Consider the following 14,439-nt stretch of genomic DNA (forward strand, 5'->3'; position numbering starts at 1 on the left):
TTGCCGAATGAAGGATAATAATATTATAACCAATTAATTTTAAACGGCATAATGTTTGTGTTATTTTAATTAACCACCAATGATATGATTATATGTGTTATATAGGTTCAATAATAATAATAATAATAAAAAAAAAATGTTAATATCAATTTTAATTTGTTATATTAACTTACCCGAAGTTCACACGTTACATATTGTTGTGTTGAGTACAGGGTATTTTTTGAGACACAGATTTGAAGTTTGCATCGAAAAGGAACTAACAAATGTTAGGTATCATATTAACGCGTTATGAATTGTAAGGTTTTGATGAATGTCGTCTCAAATTATCCGAGTAAATACTCTTAAATAATTATTCTTTTCACAGTGCAGATGCCTAATTTGCATGATACAATTTTTTTAATGAAAATAACACTATTTTTTATTTGTACGAGAAACTCATTATGTCTACCAAAAAGGCGTATATAATAATATGAATTATGAATAAATAACGTTATTATTTGTTAAGTTTTTTTTTAAAAAAATATATCATAATATGTATTATAATATTATGAGACGTACATCTTGTACCTATATGAAGAACCTTCAATGTGTTCGCGAACAGAAAAAAAGCGGTGTTGTTTTTCACACGTATGAATGAATAGTTCGTTTTTTCGTATTAATTGTATACTTATATTATTATTGTATGATAAATATTATATTGTCGTATGGTTAAAAATGTTTTCATAAACGAATAAAATGATAAAACGTTTACGTACTAATATATCATGTTCATGAATATAGGTACCACCTGAAGCGTTTTGATCGGAAAATATGTGAAACCGTTGAATTTCAGTTATCATCTACAGTACAGTATAGTTTCTGTTGCTTTTTCACTCTGTACAAGGGTCGTCACGTTTAAATTGTGTTTGTGAGATGTTAGTAATAAAATAATTTTTAAATTATATTTTATAATAAATTTGTATAATAATATATACGATTTGTTGTGTTTCTATTGAGTGTTATAATCATGGTAATATTTTAGTTGTATTAAATATATTAATATGTGTGTAAATTATAATGCTTACCCATACAAACCATTTTTTAATAGTAGGTAAACAGTATAAAGTTTATAATTTACCCGTAGGAATCGATTCTGATTGTTTTTGTAAAGATAAACTGAGAAATTATTGTTAACCCTTTGAATAATAAAATAAAATGTACTTACTGTATAATATATTTATTTATTTATTTATTTGTTTACATGGTACAAAATATTGTTTTGTTTAGAAACCAATATTATCACTTTGGTATTGTTTTTACAGAATCGATATATTATATAGTAGGTATTGTATTAAAAATAATTGTTTTAATTTTTATGTTCCATACAATAATTTCGATAACAACATTAGTACAGTAATAGTAAAAATTATAATTAAACAACTTTATGATTTAAAATAAAATAGTGTATTGTCAACTATCACGTGTATTTGTGTATTGCATTTAAATTAATTTAAACTTATATGTCATTTTATTTTTTTCTATTCATATCTCTCTCAGAGATTTTGGTGGTTTTACGTGCAGAACTAGCTATTTTGACAACGTTTCATGGTATTGGCCTACTGTCTATTGCCTCTCAAATCATGGTGTAATATGTATTTTAAAACAATAAAGTATAGTCCTCAACGGCTGAACTCTAACTATTCTAAATGGGATGAATTTTTATAAGCTTAGAGCTCGGAACTTAATGCACTTAAAAAGTATTACATTTACATGCACTTATGTGTTTAAAAAAGTACAAATATGAAATATGCTTTCTCACTGTTTTAACAAGTAAAAATATTAATATAGAACGCGTGGTGCGTACGTAAGTGAATAGCTTAACACTAAAGTATCAAAAAATGCAAAATATAACTAAAATTGTTAAAGAATCCATGATTTTGTCAAAATTAACTTAATACGAGGAACTTTCTATTAAGTTTTCAAGTCTTGGGTATTACCTATAGTTGAACATTTTATGAATTTGATAAATGCTGTCCATATTTTAACTTTATGCACTTATAAAACAATAAATATGTGACTGTATTTTCTATATTTTTCATTAATGGAAAAAAAAAACGGAAAAATGTTCTACTTTTGACCCACCTAAATACCAACTATAAATCCAAATTGTACCAGAGACCATCTCAAAATTAAGGTTTTTTTTTCTGTTTCGAAACAATAGATTAAAAATTGCTGTGTAAATTAATATCTAACATCTGCTTCGAGGTGAGTGATCTTATCTGTTATGTAAGTAAAAGATATTATTTATTTTATGTAATATGTATTATGTATTATTTATTATTTTCCTGTCTGCACTTTGTATTTGTGTACAATTGCAGTTAGTACTTAGTACACAATATGTGCACATAGGTATGTTCAAATTACGCATTCTTCTAAAATATAGATAATACTATTATGTAGGTAACTAACAATTTTCGTTTGCCATTTATACATATATAAATATATATATATATATATAGTATGACAGTATGTATAATGTATATAGTATATACTATATCAAAATTGTATAAACTGATGATTTGAATAATTTGATCGCAACAAATATATTTTCACGTGATTAAATTGTTTATTTTTGATACGTTATCATGTTTATATTTATATAATAACTACCTGTCTTGAGATATCATAAATAATATCAAAGTAGAAGGCCAAATAATATATTATGTAATCTGGCGCGATATTGCGCCAGATCTTACTATCTTAGACGTTTATATTACGTTATAAATTACTAAACTGCTTATCACATTGACGGACAGTGAGGATTATAAATAATTATAAAAAGCATGCCTAAATCAATCGATTTTATAAAAGAAATAATCAATATTTTTTTAAAATTATATTTATTTTATTTTGTCAGTGACCAATGTCACTTTATGGTGTATATTGAGTATTGACAGTAGACTTGGTCTCTTATATGATACCATTGAAAAAACCACTGCTGTAGCAGTAGTGTCCATTTTTGGTCGGTTTTCAAGAACTGGTATAGCAGTACTATTACATACGAATTCAAAAGTGTCCCCTGACATCACCAAACAAAAATACTGCTACAGCAGTATTTTTTCATGATTGTCTGTCAATTTTATTTCTATATTAGGTACCTATGTCCTATACCACTAATAATCAAATGCAACAAATTAAAAAAGAATCGATGATTTATCGCGTACATACTAGGACACTAGGTACATGTACAGTATTGTCACGTATAATGTGAGTTTATGTGATAATAGCGAAAACAACTATAGTAAAAGTAAGAAATTCATATAGGGACTAAGTAATAATAATACTAGGTACCTAATCAATGTATAATTTTTTACTTTTGGGAGTTTCGGATCACATAATAAAGGTAAGCTGCGGTTGAATCTTCCATTACCGATAGTCATCGGTTGCCTGAACTGTATAATATCACACTTCCTTCGTTCTTCCGAACCAAGTGGATGTCGATATTTATACCTAATAGGTACCTTAAGGAATAGTAGGTTAGCTATCTCACTACAAAACCCGGTCATGAGAACCAGCAGGTTGTTGGACCGATATAAATAAAGTTTTCTAAGTTATATTTTACAGGTTCTATAAAAACTTTTATAATGAACATATACGCTAACACAATCGAACACGATATAGCATCGGCGTATACAAAGGTTTATGAAATTATAGTAATATATTATAATACAGTACACTATCACCTAATCAACCCTGTTCTCGAGGGTAGTATATTGTACTGTCCACAAAACGAAAGAAGGATATACAAATAACAATATTAGTTAATGACTATACGATAACAGGGACATACCTATTAGAACTAAGGGGTATTGCCGATAATTTGTTATATTATCAAATTGAAATTATATTTCATAATATTGTGATGTTATACTTACGTATATCTTGTAACTTGTAGTATCGAATAGAATTTCTTACTTTTCGTTAAAATATTTCATGATTTTTATTTTCGCTGTTTTAACTGGCACCAGTGAAATGTATAGGTATGTATATTATACATATGATAATCAATATAAATATATAATATTGGTTTTACAATATGTATTTTTATTTTACTTATTTTTTTTTGTATTGTTTTTCACGCTCAGAATAATGTTCTAATCTATATGCAACGATTTGTCATTGAATTCAAATACTTCAACACATCTATTGCCATGACTAAATATGAACTGGTACCGACATATTTCGATACCTTTAATATACAGCAAATCATTAGTATATTTCATCATTACAAAATAATATAAACGATCTCAATTGGATCATTATAATAATTTTATAATCATTAACAAGTAACAACATAGAATAAATGATAATATTATTTTGCCATAAATGCATGTTTATTAATTAGTTTTTTTTACATTTGTTTATTGATATGATGAACATAATGAAATGTTCTATCGACTGATTATATTTAGGAAGTACAGTCGCTATAGTTTTAAACATTAATTAAAAGGTAACTCAACCTCTTATCACTTTCCAATACCATAATATTGCTGATATAAAACCCGATGTACCTACTACCTACCATTTAGTTTTAATATATCATATTCTATATTTTACTATATTAAGTGTTCATCATATTCGTTTAATTTGATCAGATTCCGAAGATTTTATTTTCAATATAATATTCAAACAAGTTTCGAAGATTTTACCACAAGAGACTACGAAGATTTCTACATTACAACGTAATACAATTTTATTTTATTATTATAACTTAGCAAACATAGCGACTGCCTAACTATATTAATATATTTTATTTAAGGATGAATAAAAAAATAAATAAAAAATGTTAATACTTAAGCTTTGTGAATTATTGTTATTTGGTAGTTTGCAAGTTCACGCGATAATTAATGTTTTGATTGATATACCTAGTTGTAAGGTTGGACAACAATTTCGATAAGACCAGAAACATCAATCATATTTATCTATTCATTTATTTATTGTTTGAATATACTATTTATACTGTTTGTAAGTTTATCGTAGTCATACAGTTTGTGGTTTAACGTATTAAAATAATTTGTTAAGTCATAACAACCATAGCTTAACCATTTTTTTCTTTCAAGATATACTTTTTGATACAAAATAAATCAAACTAATTAATTTGAAGTTTATAATTTTAAATGGGTGCATTAAGATACATTTGAAATATGATGCTTTATGATTAGCATTGAACGGTTTTAGTTAGTTCAAAAACTTTATATTCTAAACAGTTTAACTAAAAGAGATATAATATTATGAAGACTTTAAGAAAAAATATTTTCATGAAATTGGTGAGTTTTATTCCATTTTAGTAATTTATTATTTATTATAGACACAAAGAATCAGTATTAACTTAAGTATTTAAATACCTAACTATTAAAATAAACAAAATATTGATTTTAAAATAAAATAGCCATAAAACTTCACTTAAAATATTAAGTAAATAATGTTCTATTATTTTAGCCACAAAAGGATTGATATTCAGATATTTGATATTTTTTTCATTTTTTTTACAAAGAAGTAAAAGTTACTAAAAATTACTACTAAAAAATAAATTTAGAAAAAAAATGCTTTGGTCTTAGCCTGATCACTATAGTATAAAATACCGTATGCAATAAGTTAATACAAATAATAATGATACCATATTTGTTATTCATTATTTATTAATTAAATAATTTACACCCACGGGTTCAACAATCAACAGTACAATAATTAACTTGATATTAATTATTATAATATATTTGTACATAATATGAAGTGCACATAATTAATGTATATATAATTAATATTATGTTATGGTTATATTATAATACATTTATGGCACAATATTTTAATTTCATCTGATTATCTATAGAAAATAAAAATATTTTAAATCAGTACAGAAATTTAGCATTCAATTTATTGAATATTTCAATTTAATAAATATTTTTGCAAAATTGTTCACTTGTATTATAGTATAGGAACTACGAAAATTACCTGTGATCACATTGTGGTAAATCAAAAGAGATCATCTGTAATAAATCTGGACTGTCAATGAGGCCTTTCAAAAGTTTATATACAAACAATACATATACACAGTGGCGCAACTGGGGGGATACGGGGGCTTAGCCCCCTCAACGACTAAGATTTAGTCCCGCCAAAAATATTTTTTATTGATTTAGATATAAGCCGTTATTTTAAATTAATAGTTTTGTTAGATGGGCTCTAGCACCCCAGAAATTAATCCTAGTTTCGCCTATGCATATGCATCGATAATTATATTATATATTATATAAAACTACAAGTGATAATAACCTGTGGTACATTAAAATAGGCAATTTTCACACAAAATATATACACAAAATACATAGATAATGATATAATATAACAGGCACCTATATTTTGTGAAAAAATAAACTTGACACGTTACACAACAACACCATAATATACTTAATAATAGTTCAAAATAAAATATAATATAAATGTTATATCTCATCTAGTACTTATTACACAAGGACAATTTTTACAAAAGATACAATTATAATAGGTAATGCCGATAATTCCATATTAATATTAATTAATATTAATAGTAATTTCCAAAATATCACTGTAACTATTATATTTGAACCTATTACCATTGACCCATTATTCTACGTAAATAGTAGCAGTTAATACAAGTGTACTTCACTTCGTACAAAATTAATAATTTAACAATTCAAATTTCTATTTAGATTACGTCAACATGTCCATAGTAGAATGAATAAATATAGTTTAAATGTTTAATGTGGAAACTGTTAAACACTGACCATTGTCTGGCTCTGTCTCGGTGATGTGTCGACTATTGAGTATAACAATGAAAATAATGAAGGATAATTTTAATGAGTTAGAACTTCTCAGAGGAAAGATTAAGAATAGATAAAGGATAGGACCCAAAAAATTAGGTTTTAGTTTTTCTCCAAATTTTTATGTTCTTTCCAAATGTCAATGTATTTCGAGACAGTGTAATATAATACGATTGCAAAACATTATTTCTATATAGGTCATAAATTTGAAAAAGAGTTTCATTAAAAAAATTTATCGTATTTTAAGCCACTTAACATTGTTCATTTTGCAGGGTTATTAAAATTCTATAAACAAAAACAAATATGTTTAAAAATATTCTAAAACATACGATATATTTTGTCATATTTATTTTTTATTAAGTTTTAAGGCTTCGACGACTGAAGTCATTAGCATGTAGGTTGGTATGGTTGGTAAGGTTTTTGCGCACTACGAGCCCGGGTGGTCGGTCACCCATCCTAGAACTAGTGGCAGCTATTGTTGCTTACTCTCAATCACGTTGCGTGATTGATTTCAGCCACTGCGTCGCGCCGACCCACATTTTGTCATATTGATATTATAGGCAGCAGTAAATATAAGTTAAAAATTAAAATAACATTTATTCATTTTTACAATAAATTAAAAATGTCAATGTTCAATCCCTTATCAGCTAGTCTTATTTATAAGGTTTAATGAATATTTTCAGGACTAAATATAATTGGAGTAATTGGAGTTTTTAATTATTTATTTCATTTGTATTTCTATAGAACATTTGAAAACTAAAATATCATGTAGAGTATTTTAATTTGTTTTTTCTTATTCTCTTTATAATAATTCAGAACACAATATCGAAGGCTATAAAATAATGTTAACCTACTTCTGTAGTTCTGTTGTGCACACGCATTTTTCACGTGTTCGCCTGTACAGATCGTAACCATTAAACACGTGATGTTTTTTATTTTATTAAATGATAATAAATTTAATGACCTATAGGTAAGTAAAATAGGTAGTAAAATATATTCTTATTTTTATTTTTATTTTAAATAGGTATTAGAATAAAATATATAGCCGAATAAAGGTAGTATAATGTACCTAATTATGTAATTTGAATTTGAAGACAAATACGTAGATAATAGATAATATTCTGCACAAACGTATTTTTATTTTTCATTTTACTCTAATTAATATTATATTATATTATTTAGGTAATATTATGAATTTACTCAATGCTAATATGAAAATAGGATTATTGTAATCCAATACTTTCTTATCGATCGCTTGTCAATCAATATTTTATTTATTGTTATTTTAATTATTGTGTTTTTTTCCTACAGAATATGGCACAGTATCAACTATATTCGTCCGTTAATGAACCAGTAACCGTGACCCGTTGTCCAATAGATTGTCTAATTCCTGAGTATGGTCCTGAAGCCCCACAACCGTCACACAATCAAAACAGTGCTTTCCCGTTTACAATTGATTATTCATATTTCATCAATGACATTTCGTCCAAACGACAGCCGTCTCAACTTCGAGAAATTAGTAAATATAATATTGTGATTGATGTCAGTGGCGTATTTACGTGCGGGAGGAGGGGGGTGGGAGGGGCAAATAATCTTTTGGTCTATTTTTTAAAGGATTTTTTGCTTTCCAAGAAAATATTTGTCTATAGATGGGTATTTTTATAATTCAAAATATACACGCATCTTTAGTAGTAGCCCTTCAAAAAGTAGCTGACAAAAGTCATTGATCTCTCGATAAATTCACCCCTTTCTTCCCTTCCCCCCACCAATAAACACAACAAATGTGACACACTTATTGAATGTTCTTTCAGCGAGGGTGCTAGAGAAACTACCACCAAACTGCATAAAATTCGGCGTCGGTGTACCGAACGTACTAACATTTCCATTCAAGAAGATTAGCGTGGAAATAATTACCGGCGAGAATATTACACTACAAGGTCAAGAACTATCTGATGCCTTGCAATATCTGCCTTCGGTTGGGTAAGTTATTTATTTATTTTTTTTTACTCATTAGAAAACAATATCTAAATATTTACATAATATACTAGTGGATATAAAACTATTTAAGTTTCTGAAAGCCTTTAATATTATTAACTCAAACAATATTGTATTCATTGACGAACGACGAAAAACACTAACGAATTTTTGAATATGAATGCAATTCATTCCTTAGATAAATAGTTTATAAAAATATAATAAAATGTTATGGGGAACGGAGTGGCCGAGTGGACTAAGGTGTCACGCGCATCGACGCCGGTTCAAAACCTCGGCCGCGGGTGGCATTTTTCTTCGGGCAAGTAACAGTGTCCGGAGAGAAGTGCCGCCATCCCCCATCTGGGCATGGCAGATACCTACAAGTGCCCACTAAAAATCTGCCAAAACTAACAAACACACGTGTTTAACCTACAGTACCCTCCCCCACAGTTAAAAACCACCCAATGAACTAAGTTGCCGCGGGTTCATTAAAAAAAAAATAATAATAAAATGTTATTCTATTTATTAATGACGTAAATATTTAGTTTAAGTCGAATTGCGTGTTGTAGATAAAGATTACAAATCACAAAAATCAAATATTTTATTTGAGATTTATTAACTTTATGCAATTCTACTGTACGTACATATAATATTGTCATATATTAAAAATATATATAATAACGATTAAAAGCCTGAAGCAATAGACTAAAACAATTTAATAAGAGACATAATATAATGGATGAAGAAAATAACTTAACAAAAATATGGCTTGAATTCGTTGAAAAACTATCAGCATTATACATTTTTACCAGAAATTTGATTTATAAAAATTATAATGTATAATTTTTAACGTACCTATACCTATAAGATTTGATTAGGATTATCAATTTTTTTTCCGGATGTGAATTTATTTGTTTATCATGTATAAAAATCTAATATATTATTATGTAAATATTCCAATTAGATATCGGCCTTTGATAAAGATATTGGAAGAGATACAAGACAGGTTTCATGGACCTCAATATTGGAATAAAAGAAGTATCATCATGACATCTGGCGCACAAGAAGGATTATCCAAGGCCGTGGACATGTGCATGCGTTGCAACGACTCAGTGATTATGCCTGATCCTGTTTATACAGGAGCTGTTGACTTGGTAAAGCTTTTGATATATTACCGACATTATAAATTGAAATTAAATTTCAGAATCATTATGATTTATACATACATATATTATAAACCTATAATCTATATAGTATATTATATCTTACAAATGAAAAGTTATTATTTCAAATGCTAAGTTCACTGTTCACTGTAGCCTGTATGTTTAATACCTAAGTGCTTATAATACCTAACTAATTACTAATAATAAACAATAACTTGTCTATATAATATTAATATTTAATATAGGTATTGAAACTCAATTTAATTTGATCACGAAATCTTATAGCAAACATATATATTTGCAGTTCAGACCATATGATGCTGAGATCATACCGATAGTACAAGATTCTTGTGGTATGGTCGTGGAAGAAATTGCAAAAGTTTTAGCTGAAAGAAAAAGAAAAATGATGCCGATACCCAAAGTAAGCTACTATTATATATATATATACTCGTGTATTATATAAATGCTATTGTCCTTTGACACCTGCTGGTTACACTCGCCAACCACGCTCGATTTTACCATCCCTCCCCTGTCGGGACGTATAATATTTAATATTATTTTTATGTTACAATACCTAGATACTCATAAAGTCAAGTGCTGTTTTTTTTAATTTCAATGATATTTTTTGCCAAAGCAATTATAATATTACAACTGATGGAAAATATTTAAAAAAAATGTTTTATTTTTAATAAATATAATATGGGTATACGTTTTATGTATATTATAATATTTTTCTAACCGGAAAGCGGTAATTACAGAAATAGCATAATTGATTTTACAACGTGCAGGTATTTGTTTACATTTTTGTTTTCCCAAAAGTTGTATCAAACTATTCATGTAATGTTAAGTTAGGTCTATCAATACGAAATTAAACAAGGGGAATCAGGTAGGTACTTACATCAAAATTATAAAATCACAGACAGATTTTTAAAAAAACTACTTTAGTAATTAGTTATGAGATTCTGAGCAGAGCAACAAATGTATTGATTTTACGACGATTAGTGTGTTTTTATTTGTGTGTGATCACGATATACAGTGGAAAAAATTCTTTATTTTCATCTTTAAAGGTGATGGTTTCTGAATGGTCAACATTGAAAATTTCTAGTATTTTTTGAAAACAAAAAAATTAATAAAAAACGGAAATTCTTACGCAAATTAAACGACGACTAATGTTAGTTATAACTTTTATTTTATTGCATTTTGAAAATATTTTTTGCTGGGTTTTGATACTATATTTCTATATGATAATAATAGGCTAACAAATATTCGGCTCAGAATCGTTTTTCGTATGTAATGATTCATCATTGAATTAAAATTTAACACATCCGTTAGTTAGTCATTACAGTAACCAACTCAATGACAAGGTAAAACCTAACTTGTTTAAGGGCGATAAAATATGACATTAAAGTTCAAAATTGTAATACACCTTTGTAAAATGTTTATAATAGATGATTTATGTGAACCCTACTGCATCGAACCCTGCCGGAACTACATTACCCACTCATAGAAAACGTGAAATCTACCGATTAGCTTGTGAATATAATATGCTCATTCTTGAAGACGATCCATATTACTACTTACATTTCGAAAAAGTAACTTTCAACACTTTTCGGTACAATTAGTACTTAATGAACAATGGTTGATTAACTGGAACATGGTTTTAGGAAAATCCTGTGAGTTTTTTGTCTATGGACACTGAGGGTCGTGTGCTTCGATTCGATTCGTTTTCAAAAATCATGAGCTCTGGTTTACGTGTTGGCTTCGTAACCGGGCCCATAACGTTACTGCATAGGATGGAGCTACACATGCAAACATCATCAATGCACACTTCATCATTATCACAAGTACTTTTATACAAGCTCCTATCACATTGGGGCAAAGATGGTTTAATTTCTCATTTCATGCATGTCAAAAACTTTTACAAGCAAAAGTTAGAATACATGATGTGTGCAATTAATAAACATCTTCAAGGTAAGCAACCAATTCTTGTACACTTTTTTATATGTATTACTTATTATATTTTCTATTATACAGATTGTAAATATTTGTTTTTAAAGGAAAAATAATTAACTTTTTTGGGGCACTAACAGTTTTTTAAGATATACTTCATTGGTATCTGTCAAAAATAGCGAAAATGACAATAGCGAAATAAAAATCGCTGAATACAAAGCAAATATAATTTATATTAGGTATAATTTATAGTAGATAAACAAAAAAGTCGAAATATATGTAAGATAATATGTGTGTAGAGTGTAGGTACACTGTTATTAGGAAACAATTCATTGGTAATATATTGAATCATATACAGATATAAATAATAATAAAAGTTATGTGTGACAAATAATAATTAGTTATAACACGTGACAAGTGTATAGGTAGGGATATAAAAACTATGTATGTATTTATTAAATATAAATTATCATAGTTTTTTAAAATGTATTAATATATAACTTAAAAAATTACACTATATAAGACAAATATTTGTGTTTAACAGAATAACCGTTAAATCTTCCTGGTGAAAATGACAGGACTTTTATCCCTTAACTTTTGTTATCATAAAAATATCCGAATAAATAATATATTAAATATACATTATTTCCTCTAAACAGGATTAGCTGAATGGTACGAGCCAAATGGTGGCATGTTTCTGTGGTTGAAAATAATTGGACTGAACGATGCCAAAAAACTAGTAACTGATAGATGTTTACATAAATTAATAATTTTAGCTCCTGGATATGCGTTATCAGCCAATGCTGAAAACCCAAGTCCCTACATTCGAATTTCATATTCTATTGCATCGCCAGAAGAAGTCGATCGGGTAAGTGATTTTTGAAATATTTGTAATATTTCTTTTAATCTTTTACCTTTACCTAACACGCATGCCTACTCCAGTGGTGAATAAATGATTTTAACAAGGCCCCTCCCCCCCCCCCCCCCGGGAGATAGGGTTGATTTTTTAATATGCTTTATTTGATTATTAAATATCAGATCTTAAACATTGAAAAAAAGGTCATAGGGAAGGATCTATCCCGCGCAATCGTTTTCTCACAATTGGCCAACTTATATTATAAAACATAAATGGTAGTTATAATTTAGAATAGGTTTGTATAGATATGTCGTAACCATATCGTGAAATCGATTTTAAGATTGATATGCTTGTGGGATGGATAAAATTTCTAATCGATTTTGCGTAACGCTTTGTTTTTGCCGTAGAAACGCAAATCAATAAAAATAAATAAATGTACATTACAAATTAGTCTATAATTCTGAATTGATTAAATTCCTAACAAAATGTAGCACGCAACTGGATATTTGTAAACTGCACTAAACCCAAAATTATAATTATGAATCCTTAATTTTCCTTGCAGGGAAAAATATCTAGTAGCGTAGTATGTAACGTCTTTTTCACACTACACTTACAATAGTACAATTTATTACGGTACAGTTATAGTTTAATATATGTTTGTGTAGACATATCGTATCCACTAGGTACCAACGTGAAATCGATGTTTTCACAAAAATTTGTGCATTTCATCAAACGGAAACGTATTTTTCACACTAATACACTATCTATTCTAGTATGTTGTACTAAAAGTTTTTCCTTATAAAAGTAACCAAGTATACTCGACGTTTAAGATATTGTTATTATTTTAGGGAATATTATTACTGGCGGAAGCCATACGAGAAGAATTGTTGGAGAATATCTGCTAATAATATGATCGACGCACGTAACAATAACATCATAGATCATACTTATTAATTATCGATTATCATTACCGAATGAGGATCTGTGTGAATTTTTATTTGATTGTATAATAATATGTTAAGTGATAATTTATCACATTTTTAAGTTTTAAATTTTAATTGTATTTTTTAATTATACCTAATATAAGTAACTAATAAAAAAATTAATATTTTTATGAAAATTGTTTTTTTTTTGGTGGCTCCATTCAACACTAACCTACATTTCTGTGCAAGTAAATAACTAAATAACTTTGATATTATTTAACTGTTGTACATATTGTCTACTAATATCTACCTTATTGTGAAAATGATTACCCATTTTAAGTCCTGGACATGTGTTTTTCTCAACGAACTAGGTACTTACACATGAATGTAGATTAATAATATTAATAATTTACTCATTAATGTTTTAAGCGTAGACTATTAACTATGAACAATGATTACCTCGCTATTGAATTTTTTGTTTAACTCCAAAATTGAAACAAGGAAAACTAATTTCAGCTCTAGAACAATCTATGAGTATGTAGATGTGTAGCAAAATAGTAGTAAAGTTCTGAGGAAATAGGTACGAAGTAAACTGTTAAAAAATATATTTGTTTATTTTGATCTTTAAAAAAAAAAATATGAAATCTCTAACTCATTTAGTTTTAATTACCATATCAAATTTCAAAACTAAACCACACACATGTGACATCTGTGTAGAAACGAAACCCACCGATCTA

At 27.6% G+C, this 14,439-nt stretch overlaps 2 protein-coding genes across 5 annotated transcripts in view; both read left to right on the forward strand.

Moving 5' to 3' along the window:
• The window catches only part of LOC132950138 (uncharacterized), a 38,721-nt gene extending 37,109 nt beyond the window's left edge, over window positions 1-1,612 (forward strand). Inside the window, exon 8 of one of the 2 annotated variants that reach the window (XM_061021379.1) lies at window positions 781-1,612. The gene's annotated coding sequence lies outside the window, so the exon portion shown is untranslated. The remainder of the gene's footprint in view (window positions 1-780) is intronic. The other variant, XM_061021378.1, reaches the window with a different exon arrangement.
• A 2,936-nt stretch (window positions 1,613-4,548) lies between these two features.
• On the forward strand, window positions 4,549-13,899 carry LOC132950509 (kynurenine/alpha-aminoadipate aminotransferase, mitochondrial-like). 3 transcript variants are annotated; one of them, XM_061022008.1, is made up of 9 exons: window positions 4,549-4,721; window positions 8,148-8,355; window positions 8,648-8,816; window positions 9,775-9,964; window positions 10,278-10,394; window positions 11,422-11,565; window positions 11,638-11,944; window positions 12,583-12,791; window positions 13,628-13,899. In XM_061022008.1, exons 2-9 carry the CDS (start codon window positions 8,151-8,153, stop codon window positions 13,682-13,684), a joined length of 1,398 nt encoding a protein of 465 aa, XP_060877991.1. In that variant the 5' UTR covers window positions 4,549-4,721; window positions 8,148-8,150; the 3' UTR covers window positions 13,685-13,899. The 3 variants fall into 3 exon arrangements, with proteins under 3 accessions (XP_060877991.1, XP_060877992.1, XP_060877990.1); XM_061022009.1 differs by lacking the exons at window positions 4,549-4,721; window positions 13,628-13,899 and adding exons at window positions 5,022-5,306; window positions 13,445-13,591; XM_061022007.1 differs by lacking the exon at window positions 4,549-4,721 and adding an exon at window positions 5,023-5,306.
• The last annotated feature ends 540 nt before the right edge of the window (window positions 13,900-14,439 follow it).

Source organism: Metopolophium dirhodum, chromosome 8 (assembly GCF_019925205.1).
Source record: "Metopolophium dirhodum isolate CAU chromosome 8, ASM1992520v1, whole genome shotgun sequence".
Classification (NCBI taxonomy): Eukaryota; Metazoa; Arthropoda; class Insecta; order Hemiptera; family Aphididae; genus Metopolophium; species Metopolophium dirhodum.

Excerpts from the sequence above, each read along its gene's own strand:
- LOC132950509 (XM_061022007.1), top strand. The coding sequence starts at position 5,271 with ATGAAGACTTTAAGAAAAAATATTTTCATGAAATTG. Across the intron at positions 8,817-9,774 it reads CAATATCTGCCTTCGGTTGG|ATATCGGCCTTTGATAAAGA; the intron begins GTAAGTTATTTA and ends TATTCCAATTAG. Across the intron at positions 9,965-10,277 it reads ATACAGGAGCTGTTGACTTG|TTCAGACCATATGATGCTGA; the intron begins GTAAAGCTTTTG and ends ATATATTTGCAG.